This window comes from Rutidosis leptorrhynchoides, chromosome 3 (genome assembly GCF_046630445.1).
Source record: "Rutidosis leptorrhynchoides isolate AG116_Rl617_1_P2 chromosome 3, CSIRO_AGI_Rlap_v1, whole genome shotgun sequence".
Taxonomy (NCBI): Eukaryota; Viridiplantae; Streptophyta; class Magnoliopsida; order Asterales; family Asteraceae; genus Rutidosis; species Rutidosis leptorrhynchoides.
Window position 1 is genome coordinate 564,240,676 of NC_092335.1, and position 19,626 is coordinate 564,260,301.

At 34.8% G+C, this 19,626-nt stretch overlaps 3 protein-coding genes across 3 annotated transcripts; 2 read left to right on the forward strand and 1 right to left on the reverse strand.

Annotated features, from left to right (window-relative positions):
* Positions 1 to 387: 387 nt before the first annotated feature.
* LOC139902069 (uncharacterized) lies at positions 388 to 1,392 on the reverse strand. The gene has a single exon (XM_071884727.1). The coding sequence runs from the start codon at positions 1,390 to 1,392 to the stop codon at positions 388 to 390; it is 1,005 nt and encodes a 334-aa protein (XP_071740828.1).
* A 13,510-nt stretch (positions 1,393 to 14,902) lies between these two features.
* Positions 14,903 to 17,329, forward strand: LOC139902070 (uncharacterized). Its single transcript, XM_071884728.1, has 3 exons — positions 14,903 to 16,096; positions 16,274 to 16,432; positions 16,802 to 17,329. Exons 1-3 carry the CDS (start codon positions 14,903 to 14,905, stop codon positions 17,327 to 17,329), a joined length of 1,881 nt encoding a protein of 626 aa, XP_071740829.1.
* An 870-nt stretch (positions 17,330 to 18,199) lies between these two features.
* Positions 18,200 to 18,895, forward strand: LOC139902071 (secreted RxLR effector protein 161-like). Its single transcript, XM_071884729.1, has one exon. The coding sequence runs from the start codon at positions 18,200 to 18,202 to the stop codon at positions 18,893 to 18,895; it is 696 nt and encodes a 231-aa protein (XP_071740830.1).
* Positions 18,896 to 19,626: the final 731 nt, after the last annotated feature.

The window sequence follows — 19,626 nt, forward strand, 5'->3', positions numbered from 1 at the left end:
GATGATTCCTCAGAAGTATCACTATCCTCCAAATCACCACTACCTTACACGACAACATCATTCTCATTATTAACTACGGCATCGCCAATCATAACTTGATATTTTCTTGAATCAACAGACTACAACAAACCAAACCCTCTGCTAGCTTCTCAGACCCATAAATCCCTTCTTTATATATTATTATTATTATTATTATTATTATTATTATTATTATTATTATTATTATTATTATTATTATTATTATTATTTTCTTTTCTTTTTTTGGTTTTTTTTTTTTTTTTTTTTTTTTTAAGAATGATCACCCATCCCAATCAGGCTCCTCGAATGTAAGTCCTGTGGTATTAGCGATTGGTTTTGTATTCTTGTCTTTGGATGCTCGAATTAAGCTCAGCAAGCATTCATAGTCTTCTTTGGTGAAGCCTTGCAGCTGCTCAGCTGCTCAGCAGTGTTTGTTGTTTTGGTAGATGATTGATTTTTAGCCTTTTTAGTCCACCAATCTGGATACCCTATGATCTCAAAACAACCGTCTATAGTGTGCCCTGTCTTTTTGCAACGTGTGCATATCTTATCATCACCCTTCTCTCGATTATCTTTCATGTTCCAATTCTGATTGTTTGATTTTGACTGATTTCGTATATTACGACCAGAGGCTTGAAACGCAGCTGCATCATTGCTTGTTATTCTCGAATTACCAACGATTCTTTGTCGTTCATCTTGGTTCACCATGTGAAAGGCAGCACTCAGTTTAGGCAAGGGACTCATACTCAAGATTTGTGATCTAATAGTGTTGTATTCCTCATTTAAACCCATCAAGAAATCATATAACTTTTCTTTGTCACGCATAGAGTTAATTGATTTTACCAGATCACAGGTGCATCCGTTGCAGGTACATGTGGGAATTGGATTTGCAGATTGCATCTCGTCCCATATACCTCTCAATTTTGTGTAATAAGAAGACACGGTCATATTCTCCTGGTGAATCGTTGTAATTGTCCTTCGTAACTCATATACACGTGGAGCGTTTTCTTTGTTGAACCTTTCATCAAGATCTGTCCATATGTCCCTTGCTGTTGCCGCGTACTTAACGCTGTTTTTGATTTCTTTAACCATTGAATTCACAAGCCATCCACGAACCATGGCGTTGCATCGTTGCCAATTCATTAGATCTTTCGAACCTTCAGAGGGCTTCGGAATTGAACCATCCACGAAGCCTATTTTATTCTTTGCAAACAAAGCATTCATCATCTCATTCTTCCAATCACTGTAATTACCATCGTTGAGAAGATTGTCTCCAACAAAGTTTTGTCCAGGTTGATCAGAAGATGATAGATAGTACGGTGAAGAGATGTCGATTGGGTTTCTTGAGCTTGATTCTGTATCATCACCGGCCATTATTCCGATGATAAAAGTTGAATTTTAATTCGATTGGGTGTTTAACGAATCAAGGATTTTGGATTCTGTTTCACAATTGTGAAAGATGATGAAAGAATTTGAATTTAGGGTTCTTGATTTAGAGGCGAATTTGGGATTTAGGTTAGACGAATTCTGTAGTTTATTGATCGGTGCGTATAACCGATGGAAAATAGGGTTTAATTTTGGTTACTGGATCTTTGCTCTTGATACCATCATTGTAGACATAAGTTTATTGAACCCTATTTTCCATCGGTTATACGCACCGATCAACTTATTGAATAGGGTGCGTATAAACTTATTATGTCTTTACTTTTAAATATAATTTTACGTAATATCGCGTACATATGTTTTACAAACATTTAATGTTTTTATATGTTTTGGATATCTTATATGGTTTTATGGGCAAAAAGATGGAAAATGATGGAAAAATGTGCTAAAATGACAAATGGCCAAAAGATAGATGATGCATGGAGGAAAAGTCAAAGTAAGTTAAAATCCAGCACAAACTACCGCCATCTATGCCATTAGCCACCAACTTTAGTGTTCATCCGAGTTCCCAAAAAGTTTGAAGGAGCTGCCGTCTTTTGCCTTAGCCACGGACTATATGAAGAAACGGCTGCCGGCCATCCATTTAGCCGCCGACTGAATCATGATCAAAGTTTGAAGGAGATGTCGCTTAGTTGATTAGTCGTCGTGGGAATATATATGGAAGGAAGGAAAACCCTAAGTTACCAGCTATGAATAAGAGGAATAGACATGCAACTGGTGGCTCTATTATGAAAAAGACTCCTGATGATGCCCACATTTAAAAGCCAAATTGGCAACTCACACGCACGAGTGGCATCAGAAGTTGATTAAATGTCAAACTAGGAAGTGGCTAGTGCCAATACTAATGATCTGATGGCATTCATCACTGCTCACTTCAGCTACTTCAAACGACCACTGGAGATGATAGAGATGATTAACAAGGGAATGTGAGCTAAAGAAGTAGATTACGAAACCTTTAGGCGACCGCATCTCACGAGAGGCTCAAATTTGCATTCAAACCCAAACTTCCAGTCGATTCAAAGTAATTTTATGAACAATCAAATCAAACACGTATTACAACCACAATCCGAACTATTTTTCACAACAAAGTTTCTAAAACCAAAACTTTCCATAAAAAGCTCTATGAAGTATCAAAACGGGAGCATTGAAGCTATGAGGAAGGAGTTAGACCAAGTGCAAAAGAACCACCAAGACACGATCCAAAGTTATGGGGCAAAATATGATGCAACTAATTAACTTGGTGGAGGCTATCTAAATAGAAATCACATTAAAGAATGTGAAAAGAAAGTCTGATCAGTTTGCCCAAGTAAATGAAATTAGTTCGTGGGTCAATCAGTTTCCCCTATTCTTCGTGGGTCAATCAGTTTCCCCTATTCTTCGTGTCGACTATCGTGTTCCGTCAAGGGGGAGAGAGTAGAAAGTAGAGGTTGAAAGAGAAGATTTAGGAGGAGAAGAGGCCCAATTTTCAAGCATACAAAGTTGTAACTGTAGGATTAATGCGCAAGGTACAACACATAGCTATATGGCTAAATTCATTTGAGTCTTCGGGGTCACACACATATACACCTAGACGTCAATTAATAATATATATGTAATATATATTATTCGAGTAATACATAAAATTAATTAATTAATTAATTAGTTGATTAATTAAGAAATTTAATATTAAATTTCGTATGCACCAAGGAAAATACGAATTGGATTTGAATGTTAAAATAAACTAGATTTGTTTATTCATAAAAAGGATTTTTTATGATACTATGAATTTAAAAACTACCATGATACGTAAATTTTCTTTGACCGACATTCTAATACTTATAAATATGTTATCTTGATTTGCTTTTCGGTCTACGCATAAAAATATCCCATGAAATTCTTTTTATGAGATTCTCTTTCGCATACGAAAAGAAAACCCTTCTTTGTTTTTACGACGACAAAACTAATTAATAAATCTGAATTTGTTTCGTGTACCAACGAACAAGATTTACGATTTATATATTTTGGTGTTTTCGGAAGTAATAAATAATCATTGTGATTATTTATTGTTACTTGATGGGACTAGCACATCCGTTTGACGTTGTTCGAAGTGTAGTGTGGACTACCCTAGCGACAATCATACTTTTGATTGTTAGTTTCTCTTCCTTAAATCCGGTTCTTCAAGAAAGGTATAAATTTTGATCTCTCTTGTTGTATTTATTTATTTAACCGTATAAATCATATGGATCCGTTTTTGGTGATTTACTTATTAATATAACTAATACGCTTCTGCTTAAATTGTTGTTATTATATGTATGAACATGATAATAATTGATGAGAAAATCGTTTTATTAAAACCCTAAATCACCAACAGTGGTATCAGAGCCTCTTATGTTTTTATACGGTTAGTATATTCATGCATGGTTGTTATTAATTAAATGGCTTGTGTATATATTTGTATTTTTTTTTATTCATGGCCAAGACATGTGAGACGACCCGACCCAATCCATAGGGACGAATACAATAATATATGATAACATTGCGAGGTACTTGACCTCTATATGATACATTTTACAAACGTTGCATTTATTCTTAAAAGGCAAACTACCATTACATCAATATTTGACATTTTCGTCTAACATTTCATAATATCCAAATGACCTAATCTGTCATTTACTTATTTATATTCTCTATTGAACTCCAATGACTCGAATGCAATGTCTTTGTATCATGGTTTAAAAGGTCCCAAGTAGTATCCTTAACATGAGCTAATGCACAGCGGAAGACTTAATTCATACCTGAGAATAACATGCTTTAAAACGTCAACATAAAGTTGGTGAGATATATAGGTTTGATGCTAGCAGCGTTATAACAATGGAACACAAGATTTCATATATAAACATTTTAATAAAAATATTCTAAGTGGTTGAGCACTTGGTAACCATACTTAACATTTAATCACGTCGCATATTCCCTTTATTATGAAATCTTACTACACCGTACCAAGGTGTAGTCACGAAACGAAGTACTGTGCAACCGTTGAATACTGGTCGTCCAGTCCGGTTGGGGTTGTCAGGCCCGATAGATCTATCAACAGGATTCGCGTTTACAATACCGCTGTAAATATTAGTTACCAAGCTACAGGGAAGTATGCCAGTGGTACAACTCAACGTAGAATATATTTTTCAGTTACTTGTGTCCATAGCGTAAAACATAAAATACATGTATTCTCATCCCGAAATATTGAGAGTTTAAAAGTGGGACTATATACTCACTTTTGTCTTGAAGATATGTAATTTCGACTTGGTCTCCGATTGATATCACGAACCTATCCATATATAATATATCAATACCTTTTCTTTTTAAACCATCGTCACATATATATACTTATAATACTTTTAATACTTTTAATAATTCCTTAGTCCGTAGTTAGCAGTCCGATGTTAGTAATTCAATTTTAATGGTTCATATTTAGTTGTTTAATAAACCCCCAATGAAATAAATAAAACCCCCATCGTATATGTATTGGTCGAGATTAATCTTGACCCATGGTACCGGTGTTGTCAAATGACGTGTTGCGTACATAAAGTACCGGTGTTGTCAAATGACGTGTTGCGTACAATCATGGGATCTTATGATTAATCTTCTCGTATTGTTTACGGGTGATCCTGAACCATATAAAATTAAATTATGAGTACATATGTATAAAATATCATGTTACTTTAGGAAGATGTGATTTATTTAATTTTCTCCAATTATTTTCGTGGCTAAACTAGTCTTGGATATCCGATTTTGTTTTGGTCATAATTTCTTCGTTACAACTCCGTTTTCGTTGATTCAACTTTCCACTTCCTTGGATCGAGTCCCTCTTTAAGAATATGAACTGTAAATACCTTAGTTTGTATTCGAAATCATAGGTCATAGGTCAAATTTTGGTGAAACTTATGAAGTTAATCATTTTTGTTACAAAAACATCATTTAATGACCATTTTTCTAAAAATACTTATACTATGAATTAAATCATGAAATTTTTATGTGTTAACATATTCATAAGAAATATCATTTTTTCAGAATATAAACCTCCAATTCAAAGTTCAAGATGGTTTTTAATTATCCAACCCAAAACAGCCCCCGGTTGCACTCCGACGTCATAAAAACAGTTTTTTAAGGTATTCTTTGAAAAACCAAGTTATACCTTGTTAAATTAGCATATATTTAAGTTATATTACAGGTCTTGAAGTATTTTAAAAGTTAAGTTAGAAGGATCTATTTAGTTTGCAAACAAGTTTGAAATCATTCAAACTATGTTTTTGTTGTTAAAATTGTATACCATACAATAAGATAGCTATATATATATGAATCGAATAAGGTTATGAACAAAGTTACTACCTCAAGTTACTTGGACAAGATTGCTGTAAAAGAGGAGTAAAAACCTAGAACCAAAAGAGTGATGAAATTGGATGAAAGATTGGAAGCAACTTAAGACATAAACTTGAATTGAAAGTTGTATTTTTGTAGTGTTTTTGTTGATCTTTTTATGGTGGTGTTTAAGGTGATTCTTGAGAGGATTTTTGCTGGAGTTCTTAGAGAGACATGAGGCTAGTAAATGTGTGTGTTTAGCTAGAGAAATGATGTTCCAAAAATTGAAATGCATGTATTTATGGTGGTGTAAAAGGTGTATAAATTTGTAATTTTGTGAAAAGATCTTTTAATCATGTGAAATTGTCATACTAAATAACAAAAGTAGTTACCTTATACATAAGGCATGAACAAGGGCTGGTTGGTGGTGATTTGATGTGTATATACCAATAGTAAATACATATAGAAGCTAGGTATGATACGAGTACATATACTCTAGATATACGTATAGAAATCTAGTGAAAAATGGAATGAGGATTCAAATATAGCTATCTTTTGTGAATATACTTATATTGTTTTATGTATTTAAGTCTTTAAAAGTGATTAAATACATTATATATACGATATATGTATAAACATTATAGGTCGTAAGTATTTATGTCAAATAACGTTACGTATAGTTATCGTTTTGAAAGCTTAAGTTAGTAGTTTCAAAATATACTTATAACTTATTGTTATTAATACAAAATGAGATATTTAAACATCCTTAAATCATGTTAAATATGTATATATACATATATATACACAAACGTATAATTAACATATATTGTATAGTTCGTGATATCATCGGTCAAACTAGACGGTTAAACGTTATGTAAAACTCTTTTCAAAATCATAAATCTCAATAATTTAGATTGCTTATCATGTTGGTAAGTTTTAATTTATGTAAATATTAATCTTATAAGTGTAAAACGATCGGAAAAATCCGGGTCGTTACAGTACCCACCCGTTAAAGAAATTTCGTCCCGAAATTTGGTAGAGGTTGTCATAAATAACAATAGGAATGTTTTCATGACGAATATGAGGTATTAATAGAGTTTTATCATTATTGGAAGATATGGATAAAACGATTCGGTCATGTGAAGCGCACGAGTGAAGCTATCACAAAAGAATGAAATGAGTGAATATAGAATTGTTTTAACCGATGTCGAGATTAGGATTGATTTCCAGAATTTAAGGGATTTAAAGAAAATCTTATGTAATAAGATTTGGTTCTTCGATGATTTAGAAAACAGGATCTCCTTTGATTTAATGCGATAATCTGTTTCGATTTCTTTGTCGGATATTTCACTATAAATCCACCTCCTTCCCTTTCTTACTTCCATACCTCACATCTCTTACTCTTCCTCCTCTAATTCATACCTTAAGGTATCCTTTAAAATGCTTCATCCCGTTCTGATTTTTGTTATACTTCTAACTTTCATATCTTTCATTCTTCTCTTTCATCTACCGCTAGAAGAATCTATTCACTTTTATGATTTTCTTGGAATTATAATGTTTCTAATTCTCCCGTGTCTTTACGTCGCCATACGTATTGATACACACGGTTTGTTGTTTCTGGGTGGTTATTGGGTTTGATATCTTTCCTTATATTTCGATGCTCCTGCTTCTGTTTTCCATAATCATTGTCATCCATAGTTAATACTCTCTCCTATTTGCTGTAATCTATACCCCAATTTCTATTTTGGGACTTTGTCCCTTCGTTTCTTCTTCCCGTCCTTGAGTCAAGCGATCAATAGTTCGAAATTCGTAGGTATAAAATTCGGAATGAACATAGCTAATGCTCTAAGAAAGGAATGGTAATGGCACGATTTTGATTTGTCAAATTACCAGAATATCCAGGAAAATAGAACTATCAAGATGATTTGTTCTTAATATGTTTCGGAATTGGATAGAATGTAAAAGTCGTGTAACATGGCACATGATGACGATACTGTGAATCATCATATTCCATTAGAAACTTAACATGACTTACTGTAATATAATGAAGTTGATCAAGTTTCATTATATTATACTAGTTCATGCATCAGTTCCCAACACTGCTTCAGAACATTCCTATTTTAAACTTGAAGGATTTAGAAACTAACACAGTTTCCTTTATATTGTAACGCAGATATTACAGAGAGATAAATGATTTCAGATAAGGATAGTGGTGAAAATATCTTCAGAAATATTGAGGATATTTATAATGAAAGATATGATAATATCTTGGAATTTCTAATGTCGAAGGATGATGATGAAGATTGACCCGTAAGGGTTTAGATTCAGAAGCAGGGTGTTTGCTACAGAATCGTCATAATTCTTTATGTACAAGTTTAGTCCTTGTAACTTGTTCAGAGTCTCCTTCATGGTTTGTTCAATCCGGTTTTCAGTACCAATTTTCTATCGAGCGTTCCTAACACTTCCTTCTTTTATCATCAACATTTGGTCATTAAGACCTTCTACAACATGCTGCTTCGTCAGTATTTTCAAAGTTATCGGATCTGGGTCATTGGTTATCAAACCAAGATGGTTTAAGGAGAATTGTATTTTTAGATGATTAAACGCTGATGGTAATATGATGGAATATAAAAGGTTCTCCGGTAACGATGGCGAAAGAACAACGTATATATATATATCGAGATTGTAATAAGAGTAGTCTTACTGAGATATCGAAGTGGAGCTGTGACAAAATTAGTTAATTGAAAAGGAATCGCGTGATTGTTTTTGCTAATGGATGATAAGGAATTCGATGCGGATACGTTTTAACTATAACTTCGAGTTCAAAAATTTTTAGGTGCATAACTGTATGCATAAATCTTTATTCCGTAGACGAGGTGCGGCTGGTTGAACTTCTCGATCGAGATGTTTTCAAGAATCATGAAAAGTTGTGAATGCGAATTGTAATCGTCAAGATACAAATGAGGTTTAAAATAGAATCAAGTGGCAAACTTGAAGGATTGTTTAGTTTCATATGTAATAATCATCATTTTAACTCATTTTTAATTGTCCAAAGTTAGCAGTCCAATAGTCCGATTGTCCAATGGTTCAATAAATTCATATATGAACTAAATATATAATATTCGAATTACTTAATACGTATCGTGACCCGTGTACTGGTCTCGGTGTTAATCACAACTCAAAGTATATATATATTTTGGAATCAAATCCGACCCTGTATAGCCAACTCCCACCTTCACATATAGAGTGTCTATGGTTGTTCCGAAATATATATATAGATGGATCAATATGATAAGTCGAAACCTTGTATACGTGTCCCGTTATTTAAAATGCGTAAAATAAATAAATATATATCATGACCCATTATACAACGTGTTGTCTCAGAATTAATCCGACGTGTTGTTGTACATGTGTCCCGACGGTATGTAAAGTACAGAAATTAAAATTGCAAGAATGTAAATTGCGATAAATTAAATATTAATCAGTTAGCTGGGAACAGTTAGCCGGAACAGTTAGCGTGTAATCCTATCACAATTTCAATTAATTAATTCATCTGTTTCTAACAATTTTTATTTTGCCAATGTTTCTTCATTATGCCACTTGTTGGATTCGGATAGGTAAAAATCCAAATATGAAATTTAAATGGAAATGGTTAATCTGGGGTGAACGGATACGTATATCGGTAATTGTAAGTAGGATAATAAATGATCGTTGAATCAGATTCGAAGAATGTACAGTGTAATTTGTTAATGTGAATTCTAAATATTCCTTGGGTACTACCCACCCGTTAAAATATTTTCATCATTAACAGTTTGTACGAATGAAATTTTTAATTACAATCTTTATGAAAATATATTTGCATATATATTTTCTTCGGAGGTAACTATGAATTTAATGAGTCAATAAAATATTCAACTCATTTGATTTATCGTTATTACTTGATTACATAATCTCCAAAACATTAGAGATTACATAATCGTCATGTCGAACGAAGAACGATACGTAAAGAAGAGGTAATCGGTGTAGAATGATATGTAGAACAAAGATCATATTCGAAGTTCAGATGATGATGTTGAGGTACGTGGTGCGGATGTGATTGTTGGTGGTGGTAATGATACGGTTGGTGTTGATGCTGATGATGTCGTTGACGTCGATGATGCTACTGGTACTGAAGATTGCGAGGTTGATGTTGTTAACGGTACTGGTTATGCTGCTGGTGCTGCTGCTGGTGTTTGTAACCTTCGCACCGTGTTCTCCAAAGCCGTCACACGAGCGCGAAGTTCGTTAATTTCTGCTAGTACACCAGGATGATTGGCGGTTGGAGTGAGCGAATGAACAAGATCCAAAATATGGGATAGGATATAATCGTGACGAGATACTCGAGAAATGAGAGAGAAAATGGTTTCTCGAACAGGTTCGCCGGTAAGTGCTTCAGGTTCGTCGCCAATGGGGCAATTCGGTGGGTGAAAGGGATCACCTTCTTCTTGTCTCCAATAATTTAGTATACTACGAACCCATCCCCAATTCATCCAGAATAGATGATGAGAAATTGGTTGATCCATTCCAGTGACGCTGCCTTCGGAGCCCGAATGGAAATCCATATCAGCGTAGCTGTCGGAGTCGGAGGAATTCGAACTGGACGCGGAGTTCATCTTGTACAGTCGGGGAAATGAATTTTTGGTTTGGAATAGATTATAGGAGTTGGGTTTGGTATTCTTCAATACATAATTTACATATGTATTTATAATACTCAAAATCCCGTGAATTACGGAGAATCTTTGAAATTCGTCAGGCAATGTCTATAGCAACAGATACGCTAGGATACGAATTTTGTCTATACACTATCGATGCACCAAATGCAGTAAGACGTGTCTAGACTTAAGAATACTAAGCAGGCAATTCTTAAGGATGATAAGCAGATGATTTTCGACTAGATATGATAAGCAAAACTTTTGACATGTAGACACGGTCAAAGTCCAGACTCACTAATGCATCCTAACAACTACCAGTTAGACACACTAATGCAAGGCCTGGTTTGCTAAGACCAACGCTCTGATACTACATGAGACGACCCGACCCAATCCATAGGGACGAATACAATAACATATGATAACATTGCGAGGTACTTGACCTCTATATGGTACATTTTACAAACGTTGTATTTATTCTTAAAAGGCAAACTACCATTACATCAATATTTGACATTTTCGTCTAACATTTCATAATATCTAAATGACCTAATCTGTCATTTACTTATTTATATTCTCTATTGAACTCCAATGACTCGAATGCAACGTCTTTGTATCATGGCTTAAAAGGTCCCAAGTAGTATCCTTAACATGAGCTAATGCACAGCGGAAGACTTAATTCATACCTGAGAATAACATGCTTTAAAACGTCAACATAAAGTTGGTGAGATATATAGGTTTGATGCTAGCAGCGTTATAACAATGGAACACAAGATTTCATATATAAACATTTTAATAAAAATATTCTAAGTGGTTGAGCACTTGGTAACCATACTTAACATTTAATCACGTCACATATTCCCTTTATTATGAAATCTTACTACACCGTACCAAGGTGTAGTCACGAAACGAAGTACTGTGCAACCTTTGAATTCTGGTCGTCCAGTCCGGTTGGGGTTGTCAGGCCCGATAGATCTATCAACAGGATTCGCGTTTACAATACCGCTGTAAATATTAGTTACCAAGCTACAGGGAAGTATGCCAGTGGTACAACTCAACGTAGAATATATTTTTCAGTTACTTGTGTCCATAGCGTAAAACATAAAATACATGTATTCTCATCCCGAAATATTTAGAGTTTAAAAGTGGGACTATATACTCACTTTTGTCTTGAAGATATGTAATTTCGACTTGGTCTCCGATTGATATCACGAACCTATCCATATATAATATATCAATACCTTTTCTTTTTAAACCATCGTCACATATATATACTTATAATACTTTTAATACTTTTAATAATTTCTTAGTCCGTAGTTAGCAGTCCGATGTTAGTAATTCAATTTTAATGGTTCATATTTAGTTGTTTAATAAACCCCCAATGAAATAAATAAAACCCCCATCGTATATGTATTGGTCGAGATTAATCTTGACCCATGGTACCGGTGTTGTCAAATGACGTGTTGCGTACATAAAGTACCGGTGTTGTCAAATGACGTGTTGCGTACAATCATGGGATCTTATGATTAATCTTCTCGTATTGTTTACGGGTGATCCTGAACCATATAAAATTAAATTATGAGTACATATGTATAAAATATCATGTTACTTTAGGAAGATGTGATTTATTTAATTTTCTCCAATTATTTTCGTGGCTAAACTAGTCTTGGATATCCGATTTTGTTTTGGTCATAATTTCTTCGTTACAACTCCGTTTTCGTTGATTCAACTTTCCACTTCCTTGGATCGAGTCCCTCTTTAAGAATATGAACTGTAAATACCTTAGTTTGTATTCGAAATCATAGGTCATAGGTCAAATTTTGGTGAAACTTATGAAGTTAATCATTTTTGTTACAAAAACATCATTTAATGACCATTTTTCTAAAAATACTTATACTATGAATTAAATCATGAAATTTTTATGTGTTAACATATTCATAAGAAATATCATTTTTTCAGAATATAAACCTCCAATTCAAAGTTCAAGATGGTTTTTAATTATCCAACCCAAAACAGCCCCCGGTTGCACTCCGACGTCATAAAAACAGTTTTTTAAGGTATTCTTTGAAAAACCAAGTTATACCTTGTTAAATTAGCATATATTTAAGTTATATTACAGGTCTTGAAGTATTTTAAAAGTTAAGTTAGAAGGATCTATTTAGTTTGCAAACAAGTTTGAAATCATTCAAACTATGTTTTTGTTGTTAAAATTGTATACCATACAATAAGATAGCTATATATATATGAATCGAATAAGGTTATGAACAAAGTTACTACCTCAAGTTACTTGGACAAGATTGCTGTAAAAGAGGAGTAAAAACCTAGAACCAAAAGAGTGATGAAATTGGATGAAAGATTGGAAGCAACTTAAGACATAAACTTGAATTGAAAGTTGTATTTTTGTAGTGTTTTTGTTGATCTTTTTATGGTGGTGTTTAAGGTGATTCTTGAGAGGATTTTTGCTGGAGTTCTTAGAGAGACATGAGGCTAGTAAGTGTGTGTGTTTAGCTAGAGAAATGATGTTCCAAAAATTGAAAATGGATGCATGTATTTATGGTGGTGTAAAAGGTGTATAAATTTGTAATTTTGTGAAAAGATCTTTTAATCATGTGAAATTGTCATACTAAATAACAAAAGTAGTTACCTTATACATAAGGCATGAACAAGGGCTGGTTGGTGGTGATTTGATGTGTATATACCAATAGTAAATACGTATAGAAGCTAGGTATGATACGAGTACATATACTCTAGATATACGTATAGAAATCTTGTGAAAAATGGAATGAGGATTCAAATATAGCTATCTTTTGTGAATATACTTATATTGTTTTATGTATTTAAGTCTTTAAAAGTGATTAAATACATTATATATACGATATATGTATAAACATTATAGGTCGTAAGTATTTATGTCAAATAACGTTACGTATAGTTATCGTTTTGAAAGCTTAAGTTAGTAGTTTCAAAATATACTTATAACTTATTGTTATTAATACAAAATGAGATATTTAAACATCCTTAAATCATGTTAAATATGTATATATACATATATATACACAAACGTATAATTAACATATATTGTATAGTTCGTGATATCATCGGTCAAACTAGACGGCTAAACGTTATGTAAAACTCTTTTCAAAATCATAAATCTCAATAATTTAGATTGCTTATCATGTTGGTAAGTTTTAATTTATGTAAATATTAATCTTATAAGTGTAAAACGATCTGAAAAATCCGGGTCGTTACAACATGCATCTTGTGCCATGGAGCAAGCCATAATTATTGTCATGATCATGTTATTATTATGATGATTTAATTGTGCATAGCCGATGAAAACCTAGACCGTGTGTATGTGTTGTGATCTTGAATGTTTATGGTTGTTTGGATGCCATTGTTTTGTGGCCATTTATGGATGTAATTTAATCTTTTATTTTAAGAGGCCGTTTTGAGCCAATTATGTAATTTACAATTCTAGATTAGTTGTATTTTATTTTTTTTAATAAATGTAACCTCCATGATGGGATTAAAGACTTGAAGTGAACGGTATTTGGCCATGAAGACACACTTGCAGTAAAGTCAATGGACAAAAGCTGATAGAGATGCGGTGAAGGAGGACACTTGGTCATCATGAGATCTTGACGCAAGTGGGAGCTTCTAAGATTTACTTTTGTGATCGTCCCTTTAGTTGACCGCTTGGTTCTCATAATGGCTCGTGAGACCAAGCATAGGATTTTCATCGGTTGAGGCTATGCACATATTTATTATGTTTTATTTTGTTTGGTTGGATTTTATATGTTATGTGATTGTGTATAATTTGCCATGTGACAACAAAAATCAAAACATAATTAAAATCAAGTTGAAACGTTTTTAACTTGTGAGGCGAATATTATGCATGTAATATTCGTAACACAATTTTTCTAAAAGATTATTAAAATTGTTTAATATACCAGCGAAATTTAAGTCGTGCCGTCCAATTCAGTTGAAACACTTGTCGTTATTCTTTGACTATGCGTGAGACCTAGTTGAATTATAACTCAAGGTGATCATTATCTATGCGTGAGACCTAGATTAATTTTTACACGCTTCACAATTGGATGACTTAATCGAGTTGAGAGGTGAGACCGCAACCCGAGGCAAGGATGGGACTAAACATGCCAGCATGACACTAGTATTAGACACTAAATGTCGTGAGTCCTATAAAGATCTAAGTGTTGCACTTGTAATGCAATTGGTGCCCGCCGCCTACCGATTGAATCCACCATTGCTAGCAGATCAACTGATGTGATGGTGGAAGCACAATGCGGATCTTAGCCTTTTACGTAAATTAAAAGTTTTATAAGTTTTTAAAACATGGGTAGTTAATTCATAAAAGGATAATTATTAAAGATACTAAAAGAACCTTGTTTATTTTGTAAATGACATCAAACGCAATTCAATCCATAAACAACATGACCATAAGGTCAATCCTTGAGAAGGAAAAATTGTATGGTAACAACTTCATTGACTGGTATCGAAACCTTCAGATTGTCTTAAAGTCTGAAAGGAAGTTGCACCATCTGGAAAATCCATTACCTGAAGCCCCACTTGAAACTGCTAGTGCTACTGTTCGTAATGCTTATACTAAGCAGTATAACGAACAACTTGAAGTAGCATGTCTTATGCTTACTAGCATGACCTCTGAGCTCCAAAGGAACTTAATGGACTACAATGCATATGACATGATTGAGGAACTCAAGACGATGTTCCAACAACAGGCAGAACATGAATTGTTTGAAACTGTGAAAGCGTTTCACGCTTGCAAACATGAGTTGGGGCAGCCAGTTAGCCAATATGTCTTGAAGATGAAAGGCTATCTGGATCAATTGGAGCACCTAGGTTATGCTATGCCACCAGTTCTTGGAGTGCACTTGATACTTACTTCACTATCCAAGGACTATGATGGATTTGTAATGAATTACAATATGCATAGCATGGGAAAAAGCATTCCTGAGCTACATGCAATGCTTAAGCAAGCTGAAAAGGGGCTACCAAAGAAGACTCCTGCAGTCTTAACCATAAAGGAAGGTAAAATCCAGAAAAGAAAGCCGCAAGATGCTAGTGGAAAGGGGAAAGGAAAGAGTAAGCAAGCTTACACACTTAAGAAGAAAATTCCACCACCAGCAAAGAAAGAGCATCCCGCAAAGAATATGGCTTGTCACCATTGTGGTCAGATTGGTCATTGGAGACGAAACTGTGTGCTTTACTTGGAAGAGTTGAAGAAGGGAAAGGCTGGTTCGACCAGCACTTCAGGTATCTTCGTTATAGAACTCTATAATTTTCCTAATAAAACTTGGGTGTATGACACTGGTTATGGTACTCATATTTGTAATGATATGCAGGGACTTAGGAAAATTCGGAAGCTGAATAAGGGGGCTTTGGATCTGTACGTTGGCAATGGCGATCGTTCAGCTGTTGAAGCTATAGGAAGCTATGAGCTCATCCTCCCAAGTGGACTTATTCTTATTTTAGATAATTGTCATTATGCACCTTCTATTACTAGAGGTGTTATTTCAGTTTCTCGTTTGAAGGATAATGGTTTTAATCATGTATTCACAGATTATGGTATTTCGGTTTCTAAGGATAATATTTTTTATTTTAATGCTATTCCTAGAGATGGTATTTTTGAAATTGACATGCATAATCTTGTTCCAAACGAAAGTTCTATATTTAACTGTAGCTCTAAGAAATTCAAGCATGATTTGAATTCCACATATCTATGGCATTGTCGTCTTGGTCATATAAACAAGAAACGCATAACAAAGCTGCAACACGATGGGCTTCTTGAGTCAACCGGAAATGAGTCGTTTGACATATGCGAATCTTGTTTATCTGGAAAAATGACAAAGAAACCCTTTACCCACCAGGTTGAAAGGGCGAGTGATCTACTTGGACTCATTCATACTGATGTATGTGGCCCATTTAGAACAATGTCTAGAGATGGAGCTACCTACTTCGTTACTTTTACTGATGATTTCAGTAGATATGGTTATGTTTACTTGATTAAACATAAACATGAAGTATTTGAAACGTTCAAAGCATTTCAAAATGAAGTAGAAAATCAACTTGGAAAGACCATTAAGGTTCTACGGTCCGACCGTGGAGGCGAATATATGAGTCAAGAGTTTTTAGATCATCTGAGAGATCGTGGGATTGTCTCACAGTTTACTCCTCCTTGCACACCTCAGCATAATGGGGTGTCAGAAAGGAGAAATCGAACTTTGCTTGACATGGTTCGATCAATGATGAGTCTAACAACTCTACCAGCATCCTTTTAGGGATATGCTCTAGAGTCTGCTGCACGCATTCTCAACATGGTTCCAAACAAGAAGGTAAACAAGACACCATATGAAATATGGCATGGGAAGGTCCCAAATCTGTCTTACTTGAAAGTCTGGGGTTGTGAGGCTCACGTGAAGCGTGATACACCAAACAAACTTGAGTCCAGAACTATCAAGTGTATCATTGTAGGATATCCAAAGGAAACGATGGGATACTACTTCTACTATCCAGCAGAAAACAAGGTTTTCACTGCTAGATATGCTGAGTTTTTGGAGAAGCGTCTCCTCTTACAAGAAGCAAGTAGGAGCACTGTAGATCTTGAAGAAATTCAAGAACAAGATACATTACCTTCTGAAGGCACTAGCGAAATTCGTACTGAGCCGCAACATGAAAGTGTCGAGGTACAGGACGAAGCATGTCTCATTCGTAGATCTAGTAGAACCTCTCGTCCACCTGAAAGGTTAAACCTTATGGTTACGATGGAGGACTTTGAATTAGGGGATCTGGGCGAACCCGCTAACTAGAAAACTGAATTGTTAGATCCTGAATCTGATAAATGGCAAGATGCTATGAATGAAGAGATGCAGTCCATGAAAGATAATCAAGTTTGGCTCTTGATTGATCTTCCACCAAACAGCAAGCCTGTTGGGTGTAAATGGATCTTCAAGAAGAAGACCGATATGGATGGAAATGTACACACCTTTAAGGCCCGCTTGGTAGCAAAAGGTTATACTCAAACTTACGAGGTTGATTATGAAGAGACCTTTTCTCCGGTAGCGGACATTAAAGCTATTAGGATACTCATAGCTATAGCAGCGTACTATGACTATGAGATTTGGCAAATGGATGTCAAAACCGCATTCCTGAATGGTCACCTTCGCGAGGACATATATATGGTGCAACCTGAAGGGTTTGTGAATCCTAAGTTTCCAAATAAAGTATGCAAGCTTCAGAAATCCATTTATGGATTAAAGCAAGCATCAAGGAGTTGGAACAAGAAGTTTGATGAGAAAATCAAAGAGTTTGGTTTCACACAAAACCTTGATCAACCCTGTGTGTACATGAGAGCTAGTGGGAGCATTAAAGTCTTTCTGATCTTATATGTTGATGACATATTACTCATGGGAAATCATATTCCAACGCTACAAGACGTTAAGTCCTGGCTTGGAAAATGTTTCTCTATGAAAGATCTGGGAGATGCAGCGTATATCCTAGGAATCAAGATCTGTAGAGACAGATCTAAGCGGTTAATAGGTCTAAGTCAAAGTGCATATGTTGACAAAATCTTAAAGCAATTTAAGATGGAATCTTCCAAGCGAGGTAGTCTTCCAATGCAACCAAATGTGGTATTGAGTAAGACTCAAGCCCCCTCTACACCCGCAGAGGTGAAGTGAATGATTGGAGTCCCATATGCTTCAGCTATTGGATCCATCATGTATGCTATGAGGTGCACTAGACCAGATGTTTCTTTTGCTCTTAATATGACGAGCCGATACCAACAGAATCCAGGTGATTGTCACTGGACTGCTGTAAAGAATATATTGAAGTATTTGCGAAACACTAAAGATATGTTCTTAGTTTACGAAGGTTTCGATGAACTGAGCGTAAAGTGTTACACTGATGCTAGTTTCGAAACTGATCAAGATGATTGTCGATCACAGTCTAGCTACGTTTTCATTATGAACGGAGGCGCTGTCGACTGGAGAAGCTCAAAGCAGAGCACTACAGCGATGTCTACAACAGAATCAGAATACATTGCGGCATCTGAAGCTGCTCAGGAAGCTGTTTGGATCAGAAAATTCATATCTGGACTTGGCGTTGTTCCCAGCATTGAAAATCCCATGGACATATATTGCGACAATACTGGTGCTATAGTAATAGCAAATGAACCAGGAGTTCTACGTGGTGCCAAACACATCCTTCGAAAATTTCACTACATACGTGAAGTTATAGAGAGAGGTGATGTACGTATTCAAAAGGTTCCAACAGAAGACAATCTAGCTGACCCGTTCACAAAGTCAATGTCTTGTACCAAGCACGTCGAGCATTCTAGGAACATTGGGCTTAGACCAGCTAATAGTTTTATGTAATTTTAGTATTTGGATAATTGGAACATCAAAGCAGTTTTTATTTGTAATGAATTGATATAATGTGTTATGATCATTTTTATTCATAAATACTGTGTTCTATATTTGCATGTTTAAATCCGTGAATAATAATTTATTCTAAATTTTCCATTGTCGATTGATGATACGGGAGTAACATCAAACTAATACAAATGTGAGTTTTTGATATGGTGTAAAGTGTTACTATTAAACTCACATGTATTCATAGGATGAATATTGGAATGACCCAACCCTCGAGATTTCACTGCATGGATCGCGTCAATAGTGAAACTCGCAAGTGGTTATGTCATAATGTCCTTCGACTTGAGTTGCACGCAGGTTTCGATGTGTGAAGCATTATACTTTGATATGGTCAAACACTGTCCTGAATAAGGCTGTTATAAAGACCATTATTGGGTGCGATGTGAAGCTCGTGATAGACACGTGTAGGCAAGATAGGATTAGTTCCTCCAACCTATTTGGAGTTAGATACTTTTGAGCTCCTCGGTGAATGAATAAGATATTTGTGTGGCCGCACCCAAATGTAATTGAGATGATACTTAATTAGTTTGGTGATCTAATTCACTTCTAAGAATCGAGAAACAAAATTTGTTGAACAAATGAGAATGACTAAAGATCCATGTCTCAAGTTTAACTAAAGTATCTGAAACAAAGGGACAAATGACATTTAACACTTACTATGAGCAGTTCTGAGA

Coding starts and splice junctions, on each gene's coding strand:
- LOC139902069 (XM_071884727.1), bottom strand. CDS start 1,392: ATGGCCGGTGATGATACAGAATCAAGCTCAAGAAACCCAATCGACATC.
- LOC139902070 (XM_071884728.1), top strand. CDS start 14,903: ATGACATCAAACGCAATTCAATCCATAAACAACATGACCATAAGGTCA. Junction 16,097..16,273: donor TCACAGATTATGGTATTTCG/GTTTCTAAGGAT, acceptor CATATAAACAAG/AAACGCATAACAAAGCTGCA. Junction 16,433..16,801: donor TTGGACTCATTCATACTGAT/GTATGTGGCCCA, acceptor GCATCCTTTTAG/GGATATGCTCTAGAGTCTGC.
- LOC139902071 (XM_071884729.1), top strand. CDS start 18,200: ATGATTGGAGTCCCATATGCTTCAGCTATTGGATCCATCATGTATGCT.